The sequence below is a fragment of the Giraffa tippelskirchi genome, chromosome 5 (assembly GCF_054371585.1).
Source record: "Giraffa tippelskirchi isolate mGirTip1 chromosome 5, T2T-mGirTip1v1.2.pri, whole genome shotgun sequence".
NCBI classification, from domain to species: Eukaryota; Metazoa; Chordata; class Mammalia; order Artiodactyla; family Giraffidae; genus Giraffa; species Giraffa tippelskirchi.
The window spans coordinates 18,779,838-18,794,274 of NC_137279.1; the positions used below are offsets into that span (position 1 = coordinate 18,779,838).

The following is a 14,437-nucleotide window of genomic DNA, read 5'->3' on the forward strand; positions in this document are numbered from 1 at the left end:
ACAAGCAAATTAAAAAGGCACATTGTGCACCAGGGGGACTTGTCAGGCAGTCGCTGGGATGGTCCAGGGCCACTCGGCTCCAGCCTCAGAGTCACCTGCAATGAAAACCACTTCTTGCCATCAGGGATTCAGTGATTGGGATGGAATTTCATAAAAACCAAAACTGAAAAAATTGTCTCTGGCGTGCAGTTCTGGGTAGGGAAAAAGTCATATTTTTTCACAGCAAAACAAAAACAAAAGAGAGGAAGGAGCATGTTCAACATCAAACTGTGGTCGTCAAAGTTTTCCACTCATCTTTAATAAGTGACTTTTTTTTAAATTTTGAAAATTGGGGTTAAGTAAGGGTGGTCCAGAAATCACTTTTATCGATACTCAAGGGCCGTGAGGCCTCCACCTCGGGAATCTCAGTTCTGGCGAGAGCAGTGGTTCAGGAGACATCTCATGAGACTCTCCAGTTGGAGCAGAGTTCCCGAAGGCTTAGGTGGCCTGACACAGTCACCCCATTAACCAAGCACTGAGCAGCCAAAGCCTGTAAGCAGGACGGGGGGCAGGGGAGGAGCCGACCAGCCGGCACCCTAGCGCTCTGGGCTCTGCGCCCCTGTGCTGTGTCCTGAGAGGCAGCTGCTCTCCCACCGCTTCCCAGGAAAGCCAGCCCCAGTGGGGTCCCGCCGCGACCTCCCCGGGATCGGCAGAGGACTTCCATTGAAAATAATGGAAATTCACATTGGCGCACTTTCGGTCCTTAAAAGGCATGTGTCTTTCGATCCTTGAAGATATTCTCTCAAGCCAGAAGGACAGGTAGGGTGGGGAGGAGAAGTGTTTAAAAAGGAGGATGATCCATTTCATCGAGCCAAGAGGCCGGGCTAGTCGGAAAGTCGGGGTAGCCTACACTGCTTCCTGTGGAGATGTCAGAGGTGGGTCCCCCAGCCATGGCTCTCAGCGTCTGGCTTACTCCCTGCCCTGCGTGCGCAATGATGCCCAAGTTACTGTCCACCGTGTAATCCAGCCCATTGAGCAAAGGAGCGTGGGATGGCAGGGACGAGATGGAGGATGGAGACTGGGGGATTCCATAGGGGCTCCCATCCCTCAAGTCCTGATAGGATTGTCCTGTCCCGTCCATGGAGAAGCTCCCATTCATTAACTGTCCGCCTGAAACGTCCCCCACGTTGCCATAAATCCTATTGGTGTGGCCAAGTTCTGAGAGAATCTGATCCTCTGTGGACAAAAGAACGGAGATTTATTGTCAGCTGCCAGGACTCCAACGCTCCCCTGTTCTTCACAACCTAGGAATACACATGACCAGGAAAGAAGCCGAGCGTGAACCAGACACCAACATGTCAGCCCGGCATCCAGACACTGACCCACGTCAAGGGGAAAAACAGAACAAACACCTCCAGAGACCACATGCTCAGGTCCCAGAAGGCTGGACAAATGTTTCGTGAGCTTGTTGGTCTCAGGTGGCTCATGTACAAAGATGCTACACTTACGGCTATGGAATACGAATGCCTGAGGTTTGCTGTGTCACATGTCATCCACAGCACAAATGGAAGAAACTCTGTGCTAACAAGATTTAATCTGAAAGCTTTTGAGCTGAAAAAAGTACTTGATTCAGTTGTAGGGAAACAAGCAGGGCCGTGGGGTCAAGGGAACTGAGGACGCAAGACAGGTACACAAAAGCTTTCTGTTCTACCTGGGAAAGAGGTTCAGTATCAAAGGACTTGATTTCTCTACTGATAAGTTCTTCACTGGGGACAAAGTACTGGATTGCTTAAGGCAAATGGCCCTTCTTGTTTCTTGAGGAATTTCATTAGGGGATCTCGTGGAATCTTTGCCACCTGGAAGAATTCATCTCTCCAACTGAGGTGAACAATTTTAGTCTTAAGAAAAATAAGATAGTTACATGGAGAGACCAGTGATATGTCAACCTAGGGGCCCACCTGCACCCAACAGAAAGGAGCTACAAAACAAGACTTAACAATGCCGTATGTTCCAGATGTTGATTTCAGCAGCTTAGAGGAGATTGAGTGGCTTTCCATCCCCACGGCCCCAGCCAAGAGGCCTGGAAGGTGAGCATAAGGCCCCTGAACATGCCCTGAGCCTCATGGGAAGACCTTTGGGCTGACCTACGGTCCTCTCAGGAAATCATGGTCCTCGCAGGCAGCTCTTGCCATCTGCTGCCCCACAGACTTCCTTTCTATTCCCACTGGGCCTGTGTGTCCATTCCTACCAAGGCCACCCCAGAGTGGACTTCAACATCCATCCCTTCTGACAACCTGCCCTAGGCTGTTCCACATCCCATCCATGAAAATGAAAAGGGGGAGGGGAGTCATGCCCTTTAAAGGGGGCAGGAGATGAAGGCTCAGCTCCACTATATAATGGCCATTAACTGATGTTTTGCCTACACCTGTCATCCCAAGTGACAGGGCCCTCAGGTAGGAACCACAAGCTGCCTAAGAATGGTTGTGTCTTCCAAGCGTAAAAATGCAGTGAGCTCTCTCCAAATGCATCCAGTCAGTTGTATTCACGGATCCCCACAAGAGCACTGCAAGATGGGCAAGGATACAGTTATACCCATTTAGAGATGGGTAAACTGAGGCTCAAGAAAAGTAAATCAATTTGACAGAGCCACAACTGGAAACCAGATTTCTGATTCCCCCAGCTCAGGCCTCTTCCCTTCTCCCACCACAAGAGAAGATCTTTCACATTTGAGGACTCGATACAAGAGAATGGCTATTCGCAAACAACCAAAGGATCCAAAACATGCAGCCATTTGCAATTCTGCTGACGCACAAAATTTGAATGTAGCGCATGCGGCAAAGCATATGTGCTGGGGACAAGATGAAGTGAGCAGTAGGGGAAGGGATTTCAGAATAAGGCCAGTCCCCACCTCACGTGCACTCACAGTACTGACTCCCCAGGGCCAAGGGATGTGATGCACATCCTCCGACCACCAGGAGAGGAGGGGGCTCACTCTAGGGGGTCACAGGAGGAAGGCCACTGCCCCCATTGAGGGGAGAAATGCAGGAGAGGGGCTTGAGGCACAGACTGAGACTCAGGGGTCCTTCGCAGCTGTGTGGGCTGGTGAGGGAGCCCCGGGCAGTGGGCAAGGAGGGGAGGCCTTCGGGTCCACAGGCCTGGGAGCCCAGCTTCCATGGGTCAGCAGCAGAGCCCTGGTTTCCTCTGCCCTGTCCCCTCTGGAAGGGCCATGACCATTTCCCCCTACCCTTTACCCCAAGTCACAGGGTGAGGCCTGTGTTCAGGAGAGAGCTGGCAAGGCCTCCAGAAAGATCTCTCCTGCCTGTCGAGGGTCACTGTTTCCTAGGGCCTCGGCCTCACCCCTCCAGCCCTGCTCACCTCGGAAGCTCAGCTCACTGTCACTAACCCCACAGTCCTCCGCAGAGCTCTCCTTCTCCTGCTTGCTGCCTCCCCGGCTCCTCTTGACGCTCTTGTAGAACTGCCCCCAGCGGTGCCGCCCCGCGTCCTTCTTCAGTCGCTTCTCCTTGGCCCTTCTGTTCTGAAACCAAACCTGCCGCACAAGCAAAGGGACGCACTCGGGGGGTGTCCACCACAAGCCCAAAGCCCCCAGGGTCCCTGAGACCAGAGAAAAAGACTGAAGCTGCAGCAAACGGGTGAGGAATGGGTTGTGCCCATCGCTCCCCTGGCTTGGGTGGGCCTCAGACATCTCTCTGGTTCAGCAGATTTCCTGGGGCCGTGGCCCTGAGCCCAGTGCCCCAAGGGGATCAGGGACCACACTGATGAGGTGCCGTGGTTACCACCCCTGGAGCCGTCCTCCTGTGGACAGCACGGATGCAGGGACCCACAGGACACCCTCCACCCTCACCCCAGGCCCGGCCCCAGGTGGTGCCCGGCCTGGGATCCCAGGTCAGCAAAGGAGCCCCCGAGGGTCGGGGTGGCTGGGGCCTCACCTGTACAACCCTCATGTCCAGGCCTGTCTCCGAGGACAGTTGCTCCCTCACGTGCCGGGCGGGCTTAGGGGAGTTCTTATAGGCGTTCTTTAACGTCTCCAGCTGCTTTGCTGTGATGGTGGTCCGGGGCCGCTTAGCTCCAGCCTCTGAGTCATCTGCAACGAAAACCACTTCTTACTGCTTCCAGCCCATCTGAAGAAGCTGGGTCTCATCCTTCCTCCTTTCCTCATGTAATCTTGCCCGCTATGGGCAAGAAGGAGGGAGAATGGGGAAGGAGGGAGGGAGGGAGTACTCTCTACCCACATGGAGCCCACTCCCGTACTACAGGCCTTCCCGAGTCACTGAAAAGGTAGGACAATATGCTGTTCCTCAGCTCCCTGCCACTCCCTATCCCCTCCCAGCCCAGCCATAAGGGGCTCTCATCAGACTGAAGGCGTACCATTCTACACGTTTCCCCATCATGGCAAACATTCCGCTGGCCAACCTTGTGAGTTACTGCCAAGGCTGCAGAGGGGAAGGAGACAGAAGGAAGTCTTTGCTCTGGGCTGCCCCAGATGCCTGTCCCTTCTCCCATCAGAAGCCTCCACCCCCCAGGTCTCATCCATGACCTCATTGCCTTTCCACAGCCCTGGGCTCATAGTAAAGGTGAACTGTCCATCTACTATTTACCTAAGCAATGTTCGTAAATTACGGGTCAGAACCCACTAGTGGGTTGTAAAGTCAATTTAGTTGATCAAAAACTAAAAGAGGAAATAAGATGGATGAGATGAGATGAGATGGGATAGGATGGGATTGGATGGGATGGGATGGGGTGGGGTGAGGTGGATGGGATGGGGTGGAGTGGATGGGATGGGGTGGGGTCGATGGGGTGGGGTGAGGTGGGGTGGATGGGATGGGGTGGGGTGGGGTGGAGTTGGGTGTATGGGGTGGGGTGGGGTGGGGGGGATGGAGGGGTGGGATGGGGTAGGGTGGGGTGGGGTGGAGTGGGGTGGACGGGGTGGGATGGGGTAGAGTGGGGTGGGGTAGGATGAATGGGCGGGGTGGGGTGGGTGGGATGGAGTGGGGTGGATGGAATGGGGTGGGGTGGATGGGGTGTGGTGAGGTGGGATGGGTGGGATGGATGGGATGGGGTGGGATGGATGGGATGGGGTGGGGTGGATGGGATGGGGTGGATGGGATGGGGTGGGATGGATGGGATGGGGTGGAGTGGGGTGGATGGGGTATGGTGAGGTGGGATGGGTGGGATGGATGGGATGGGGTGGGATGGATGGGATGGGGTGGGTTGGGGGGGGTTGGGGTGGGATGGGTGGGATGGATGGGATGGGGTGGGATGGATGGGATGGGGTGGATGGGATGGGGTGGAATGGGTTGGATGGGGTATGGTGAGGTGGGATGGGTGGGATGGATGGGATGGGGTGGGGTGGATGGGTGGGGTGGATGGGATGGGGTGGAGTGGGGTGGGGAGGGGTGGGGTGGGATGGATGAGGCAAATGGGGGCAAGTGTTGCTTCATGAAACTTGGTCAGTGTTAGGTGTATGAATAAGTGTGCTGAGTTGAAGCAAAACAAGTTTCTTACTGTGGCTTATAGTCAAACAAATTTTTTTGAAAAACACTTGTATAAAGAGTGTTCAGGACAACAAGCTGACTAATCAACTGTCTTCAACAGATTTTGAGCCTCAAGTGCCTGTAAGTCAAAGGCTCTTCTCAGCCAGAATCAAGCACAGAAGAAGCACGCAGTGTAAATGGCTTGTTCCTCTCCCAGCACTTAGGCTTATCCATTTTCTGCCTAGCACCCCTGCCCAGAGTCGAGGAAGAGGAAATGGGCAGCTGCATCCGACCCCCTGAGTTCTCTGTGCCCCTTCTCACTGGTGTCCTTTGAAGAGGGTCTGCTCCATGTCTATCTTCTTCCCTTTATTCCCTTCTATCCAAGGAAGTCCTCTCTTAAAACAACAATAACAGCTGACGTTTATCAAGAACTTTATGTGTCTATGATCCTCATGACCATTCTAAAAGGCTTTTCTCGGGGTCAGAAGACCGGGGTTCACCATTGTCATTGAGTCAGTGATGTGGGCAAGTCCCCTCACCCTTCAGAAGCCTGGGTGTGGGCAGCACAGTGCAGGAGTAAGTAGTCACGCAGCCCCGCTCACACTACAAGCCATGGTGCACACGGTGGATGGGAGACAAGGCCCCCAGTCCTCCCTTCTCCCTGGGCTGTTTTCTTCCCCAGCGGAGCCCCCGTCATCCTCAAAGCCCTGCCACTCAAGTCCCTCCCTGGGGTCCTGAACCCAGTGAGGAAGATTCCAGAGCCACTGAGGCAGACACTGAGGAAAACCTTCAAAACTCATTGTTAGGGATCACATCCTTCTTTCCGTAAGTATAGAGATAACAGCATGACAGCACTTGATGTGAATACAAAATAGTGCACTTTAAAAATATTCATATACTCTTCAGAGTTCCTGCCAATGGGGAGGAAATGGTGCAGTGGATAGGAATCTGCCCGCCAATGCAGGGGACATGGGTTCAATCCGAGGTCTGGGAAGACTCTGCATGACAAGCAGCTACTAAGCCCATGGGCCACAACTACTGAGCCTGCACTCTAGAGCCCGAGAGCCGAAACTACTGAAGCCTGCATGCCAAGAGCCTGTGCCCCATAACAAGAGAAGTCACCACAGTGAGAAACCTGTGCCCTGTAATGAAGAGTAGCCTCTGCTCAATGCTGCTAGAGAAACCCCATGTAAAGCAACGAAGGCCCAGTGCAGCCAAAAATAAGTAAAAATTTTTTTAAAAACCTAACAAAAAAATCCATATACACATTACACACAAAATTTGAAATAACGGAAACACTCCAAATTTTTAATTCATCAAGAATCACTTAATTTCAAAATAGGTTGCCCTAGTGAATTAGAAATTGTTCTCATCATGGCCATTGGGCAGTGCCATTGGGACAAACCCCTGTTGTCCTGGGTTGGTGGCTCCTTGGTTCTGTACTGCTGGCTACGTGCACAGAACTTTATTCTTTCGATTACAGGGACTATCATGCTGTTATTTTAACATTCACTGTTATTATAATTTAAAATCTTTTTTATATCCTATAACAATGTCATCCAAGTATTCATTAAGTAGCGGTGGCAGTGCTCATGCTGAAAAATGTACCCAAAAATCAATAACTTTGGTGTGGAAGTTAAATGTGATAAAACGCTATAAGGAAGGCCAAGCAAGACCATGATACCCTAGGCTGTTAATTTAGGAGAGAGCATCTGGGAGGGACTGAGATAGTGCTGAGAAAATAAAAAGTAGCATTAAGGCAAAGATACACTTCACTGGTTATGGATTTATGTGCTCCCAGAATACATCCCACCCCAATTTTTCACATTAATTCCTATGGGAAAATTAGCCTTAAAATATGTTAGTTTTGAATTATGCGGGGTCTCCAGCACTTGTCCCTGGCATAAAAGGCAACCTCATTATATTGAGAATGCAAATATTCAAGGAAATGTAACAAATGAACAAAATTATTCACACCAAGGTACAAATAGCTGATACTCAATCCTTTGTGTAGCACAGTGGAGGGAATCTAAATCGCAAAGAGGGTTTAGATTAGCAAGAAGGGATCAAAACATAAAAAGAGAGAGCCCAATGTCCCACAGCAGACCAAGGCCCCTGCTGCACTAAGAATCACCCAGATTCCATGGGATGGAGTGCTCTCAGCCTCGTGGACAACCAGAGGCCAGAAGAACAGACCAGAAACACTGTGTAACGCCCAGTTGCCATCAAACCTACAGCACATCTTACTGTTTGCGTTTCTCTTCTGCACTGGTCTCTCCCTCATGTGACATCCCATTCCACAAGCTGCAGCCTCTTTGAAACCCAGCACACAGCCCTGTGTGGTAGATGCTCTGACCCCCCACGTGGAGCTAAGATGCCAAGGCTCAACCAGCTACACAATCGCCAGAGGACCCCCAAGTTAGTGGGTGGCCCAGCAGAGATGCCTCCCAGCCTCTGAGGCCAGATCCAGTGTCTTTCCACTGTCCTACAGAGGTTCTGCCACGGCGCAAACAATCCTGGATACAAGTGTGAGCCCCACTGGGTCATCTTGCCTCCCCAGCTGGTCTCCCCTTTCTCTTGACCCATCCACAGCAGCAGCGGAGGCCAGGCTGCAACTTCTCAGGGTCTAAACGAGGCAACTGATAGTGAGAAGCAGCTATTGGCCTGGGGGAGGCCTCCATCCTTAATGTCTCTGGTGAAGGGCATCAGAATTCCGAAGACAGCTTGGGCTCTCTGAGTCCCTCTGCATTGATGGTTTATCCCTGACAAGACGCCCTAATCTTCTGTGACACCGTAATTGACTCCAAAGCAACAGCACTGAGTGAGTTTTAAGGAGCCAGAGCAGATTAATACATTAAAGCAAAGAGCCCGGGAACAGGCTTGTAGAGGCCTGGGAAAGAGAAGAGAGGGAAGGGCTGTCCATGCCGGAGGCCAGAGCCAGGGGAGGGGGGCAGAGTGGAGGGCGGGTGACAGAAAAGAGAGGTGCCGTCCCTCCCACCTCTGCCATAGCCAAGCCGAGCTCCAGCGGCCTCACAGAAAGGGCCTCCTCGTCACCACCTTGAACTGCATTTATTAAGCAAAAAACTAATTTCTCCATGTATTGATCATAACCATGTAATATATAGGTGGGAACTCAGGAAAGACCTGGAAGGATATACATGAAATTGTCGTTGCCTTGTTTATTTTTTTTTTTCCATCAAGCCCAGAGCTGTCAACAAGAGCATTCCACAGTAACACCCTGAGTTCATAAAAATTCTAGTCAAGGGCAAATGACCTTGACGTTTTGTGAGTTCGTGCATCTGAAATGCCCAAGGTGAGTTTGGCCAAATGCCAAAATCTGAGCCAGGCTGGAGGGTACAGCTGTGAGTGAGGACCCTGAGGTGAGGTGGTAGAAGGTGGGAAATCAGACATGGTCTTTCTGAGGGGAGCCAGGGAATGGGGGTCCAAGAGCTCCCCAAGCCTTGTAAAGTCCCAGGAAAGACCCAGGGCTGCCCAAGAACATGACCTCAGGCGGCAGGAGCAGGTGCTGCCCAGGCTGCCCCTGTGAAGGCAGGTTTTCTGGGGTGGCTGCTCAATGCTGGGGCCCAACATCAGCCTCAGTTTGTGCCATCAGCTTCTGTGCAGACCATGGACGTGGCCCAGAGGCGGTCCAGGAGGGTGGCCGGGTGCACGGGAGCGGATGGTCGAGATGGCTGAGTCTCCGTGAGCGAAAAGACCGGCTGAGTGTCTGCTCCCACATAAGGGCATTTGGGAGACACAAGAGTCATCACCCCCAAGTCCCTGCCCTCAAGGAGCCTGCAGGCTGAGAGGAGAAACAGCACGTTTAACTGAAACACAAGCTGGCCTGTTCCAAGAGGGACTTAGCCCAATGCGAGGGCTCTTGCTGACTGAAGCCTTTGAGGTGTGGAGGGGCTGAGGTAAATGTGCATCCTGATACACAAAGCTAAGGGCAGGGCGGTCCCGGGATCTGTCTCTTGCTTCAACAGTGCTTGGAGGGAACAGACCCAAGGACGCCCCTTGCGCCAGCCTCCAGCCACCCCCAAACCTTTTCCCCAGTCACGACCTTTGGAATCCGCCACTCAGCAGGTCTGCGATCACCAGGACCAGCCAACACTGTTTTTTGAGCTTAGCTTTATTACCCATCAACCATGAGCTCCCAGATGCGTCAGAATTACTCCACCAAGGGGAGGCCGCCATCAACCGCCTGGTCAACATGCGTCTGAGGGCCTCCACTACCTACCTCTCTCTGGGCTTCTATCTCAACCACGACAATATGGCTCTGGAGGGTGTGGGCCACTTTTCCCGCAAGTTGGCCAAGGAGGAGCGCAAGGGCGTGGAGTGAGTCTTGAACATGCAAAACCAGTGCAGCAGCCACGCCCTCTTCATGGACATGCAGGAGCCACTTCGAGATGAGTGGGGTAAGACCCAGGATGCTATGGAAGCCACCCTTCTCATGGAGAAGAACCCAAACCAGACCCTTTCAGATCTGCATGGCCTGGGTTCTCCTCGCACAGACCCCTGCATCTGTGACTTCCTGGAAAACCACTTCCTAGGGCAGGAGGTGAAACATATCTAGAAGATGGGTGACCACTTGACCCACTTTCACAGACTGGCTGGTCCCTGGGCGGGGTTGGGAGAATATCCCTTCAAAAGGCTCATCCTCAAGCATAACTAGGAGTCTCTGGAGCCCAGCGGCCTTTGAGGAGCCCGTCTAATGTCAGGGTTTCTGCCTGAAGTCCCTCTCTGCAACCACTGGGCAGCTTGTTAACACCTTGGAGCCCTCTCTCAAGCCTTGGACCAAATGGAAGAAAGTTTTTTGCAGCAAAAAAGAAAAAAAAAACTAAGGAGCATGGAACTTCCCTGGGGGTCCAGTGGCTAAGTCCCAATATGGGGAGACTGAGTGATGATGAGCACAAGGTCCCCAGCTACTCTTGAGCCAAAGTACTGCCTTGTCCCAAGACAAGCAGCTGCTCAGCAACCATAACTTGATTGATGCTTCAATGGGGCAGCCAGTGCCAAGGACTGGGGGTGGGGGGTGGATGGGAGATCTCTTTCCCTTCAGGCATCTGGGAAGGGTACCTGCAGGGCTTCGAGGGGTGGGCAGCCTGGACTCTGGCAGGACAGAGGTTAGCCATTCAGGGCGCAGCTGATTACCGTTCTGCTTGGCTGTCTCGTAGTCCTCCTTGCACACCAGTCGCCCATCCTCCATGAGGTAGAACTCGTCCCCCGTGGCCAGCTGCCGGTTACAGATGATGCAGGCAAAGCAGTGCAGGTGGTAGACGAAGTCCTGTGCCTTGCGGACCACCTGGGTCGGGGGGATGCCCTGCTGGCAGGCTGTGCATTTTGTGCCGAAGCGCCTGTCAGGGAATTAGAGTGGATTAGAGCATGAGGGTGGGGAGAGGGGTCTGGCTTCCCCCCACTTTTCATCGGCCCCTCGCCCACCCCACTGTTCTGGGGTGTCCATGGGCCTCCACCTCTGGGCCATCCAGTTGTCCAGTTAACAGGTCATCAATTCACCCAGGGCCATAGGATTTTCCAAGTCCCCCTGAGCAGACAGTTTCATCCTCTGTCTCCTGGTCTCTTCAGCCTTATGGTGAAGCCTAGAGGACCAGTCCCACAGGGCAACTGCAAGTGCCCATGTGCATAAAGCATCAGGCAGAACACCTCTTCACGTGCTTCCCACAGGAGGAGCCGTGTGGCCGGGACACCCCGCATGTCAGGGTCCACAGGGGAGCTCCGGAGAAGTCGCACTTCGGCAGCGGAGCAGGGCTCTTGCAATGGTTCCTCTCTTCTGCCTCTCCCCTCCACCCTGCACACGCCAAACCATCCTTATCAGCCTCCTCCCCCCTCCCACACACAGCTCCAGAGATGTGAGCCCAGGAATCTGCATTTCTACCTCTGCCACCATTCCAGGCAGGGAGACTGCAGACGCAAGTCTAAAGGATGCTGCCTCAGACCTTTCTCTGTCTGCACCTTTCTGGAGCAGCATTGAGGTAAGAGGAAGGTGCCCACCACCAGCCTGCCCTAAGGCTGGGAAGGAAAGAGAAGTAGACCCATTGAAAATATAGTCCAGTTGGGTCATTTAAGCCCCGTTCCCCATTCTGGCCACACACATAGAGCCATGCCAGTGGTCCCAGAGGTCAGAGGGAAATTTGGGGCTGGTGTAGAGGTGGCGATGAAGGGGGAGGGTGGTGAGCCACTGCAGGTGAGCCTTCCCTGCTTCAGGAGGGAAGCAGGAGGGGCTGGGGAGGAAGGGGCAGAGTTTAAAACAGCAATCAACCTAATTATTCATGACATTTCACACAGCAGAACTTTATCTTCTTCAGGATGAAAGACTTCGCCTAATGGATCTGGGGAAGGTTTGATTTTAATGGTCCTTTTAACTAATGCTTATAGGCAGCCTGATTTCCCCTGAAAGGACAGTACATATTTCATCCACATTAATACCAAATAAATTAATTATGGTCATGGCTATCATGATGAATCCCAGATTAATGCAGAATGATGGGTCTCTTGTGCAGTAATGATACCTGCTGGGGGGCTGCAGGAGCCTGGAGCAGGCGTGGCCAGCTGTGGCTTCAGCCCCCTCCCAGGGACACAGTCACAGAGAAGTGGGGGTCTAGATGGGTAACCCCAAAGAGCCAGGAGTGTGGCCCCGAGGACTGCTCCGCTGAGACAAGATACGAGGAGGGTGTCAGAGTGTGAGGGGCTGAGACGTTTGGGTTGAAAGAAGCCCAGACTTCTGAACTCCTGGAATGCCTCTGGGTTTTATGAGGAGGGTGGTGTGCATGGAGCAGGCCTCTTGCGAGCAGGGGTTCTCAGCCTGGAGCTCGGGACAAGCTCCATCAGCCACCCCTGAGTTGTTCAAAATTGTGCATCAGGAGGTGGGGTCTGGACTTTCAACCGATTTTCAAAAGGTTTCAAAGCTTTCATCAGATTTCAAGTCCAGGACCCAGAAAAGTAGAGATCACATTTGTTGAAAGTCAGTGAATAAAGACCCATGCTTTCAGAGGTTGTGCACGGAGATGGCTAAATCTGAGAATGGAGTCTACTATCAGTTCTAGATGGTTCTATGGCTCAGTACCTCCCAGAGCACAGGTGAGAACAGGCTTCTTCCACAACTGCTGTCATTGTATTAGAGAGGAACGCAGGCAGGCACCCAGCTCTACTGCGTGTGTGTGTGTATATGTGTTTCAGGGACAAAGAGAAAGGAAGCCTGCATATATGTTACTAGAGTCTGTTTTCAAATTGCCTATAGTTTTTCTATCTAGGCCAAGGCAATGCACAAAGCAGGTGTTGGAAATGAAACAATGCCTTTATCCTGCTCACTGCAAACCCTCTCAAATAAACCACCAAAACCCGAGTGTTCAAATCCTTTGCTGCAAAGGATGGAGCAGAAGCAGCTCCAGAGAAGAACTAGAGTTTTCCAAAAAGCAAGTCCTGTGGCCGAATCGAGGGTGGAGACCAGAGGAGGAAGAAGGCAGAGCAGAGACCTCAAAACAAAGCAGAGACTCCAAAAAACACAGTGGAGACCCCGCCGTGCCCCTGCCCACAGGGAGGGCCACATCCTCTCCCCACTAAAAAGCAGGCAGTGGTTTTCAGTAACCAGAAACCCAGTTGACACCAGAGCCCCAGAGACATGAAAGATAACGGGGGTATAAATTTAATCTACATACCGACAGTGATTCATGCATGAGGGTGGCAAGTGCACAAGAAAAATGAAAAATAAATGGACTTTCCCACCAGCGTTTTTTAGCAATTGAAGCAATTTTCCTGATTGTGGGATTTATACCGATGGTAAGTGGAAGTTGCTTCTCGTTACCTTTCTCCCCTGGAGCACAGCCAACGGGACCCTTTGTTGAGAGGACTGTGTGCACCCCCGGGGCCCAGAGGGTTCCCCCAGTGTGGCTGAGGCCCAAGGGGTGCCCAACCCCCACTCCTGGTCAGAGCCAGCGAGCCCAGAATACGGTGCCGTCATCCTGTGGGTTGCGGATGCGATGACGACACTGTCGTGAGTTTCCAGATCTTAGACTAGCCAGGGCTGCAGGTGCGACCGCCATGGCCTTGAAAGGCTATGCGGCTTGTTCTGCGGTGGGCAGGAATGAGATGGCCATGGTTAAAACTCCCTGGATGGAAACAAGGTAAAACTGTGAACTTGCCCTGACCAAATCTGAAGGATGACGGCGGTGGGGACAGAGCAGCACACTGGCCAAGGAAGAGGCCTCCGAGGAACTTGCCAGTCAGCACCCCCCTCATCCTATCACTGAACCCCTACTGTGTGCAGGGCCCTGCCCATCAGGTGCAAACAGCATTGGCCTCGCTCATCAGAAGGACAACCTCTCTGGTGAGTGCTGCCCTGCTGGACCTCCGTGGACAGCTGGTCTCCCCAGGGAAAGCAGTTGGAGCTGATCCAAATGACAAAGAAAATGCAAGGAAGAATTCTAACAGCTCACATGATTTTCCTCCACAGAGCAACATCGCTGGCAATTCTCTGATCCCTGCCCACCGAGAACCTCTGAAGGAGTGGATGAATGCATGCTGGGAGGAATGAGTGTTCCAACTGCATCTTCAAGCACAGGTCGGAGCAAGCAGGGGAGAATTAGCACGTGACATAACCGACTCTTTGTGACCCCGTGGACTGTAGTCCACAGGCTCCTCTGCCCATGGAATTCTCCAGGCAAGAACACTAGAGTGGGTGGCCATTCCCTTCTCCAGGGGATCTTCCTGACTCAGGAATTGAATCTGGGTCTCTTGCCTTGCAGGAAGACTCTTTATCGTCTGAGCTACCAGGGAAGCCCGTAATAGCTGCAGCTCCTGGCAAAAGCTTTTCAAAGAAGGGACTTGAACTGCTCCCCCCCACCATAAAATGAGGCCTGAAGTTTATTAAAACATAAACTTTCCACCCCACGTTGCTCTCATCATCACACTCAGTCCACAAATGTCTCCCAGCCTGAAAGGTAGGGACT

At 52.6% G+C, this 14,437-nt stretch overlaps 1 protein-coding gene across 1 annotated transcript in view; it reads right to left on the reverse strand.

The window, feature by feature from the left end:
* Positions 1-276: 276 nt before the first annotated feature.
* The window catches only part of LHX4 (LIM homeobox 4), a 44,676-nt gene continuing 30,515 nt past the window's right edge, over positions 277-14,437 (reverse strand). The window contains exons 3-6 of the mRNA XM_081485844.1: positions 10,626-10,828; positions 3,927-4,081; positions 3,355-3,526; positions 277-1,215 (exon numbers count right to left, since the gene is read on the reverse strand). Coding sequence (XP_081341970.1) covers positions 821-1,215; positions 3,355-3,526; positions 3,927-4,081; positions 10,626-10,828 — 925 coding nt within the window. The 3' untranslated portion in view covers positions 277-820. The remainder of the gene's footprint in view (positions 1,216-3,354; positions 3,527-3,926; positions 4,082-10,625; positions 10,829-14,437) is intronic.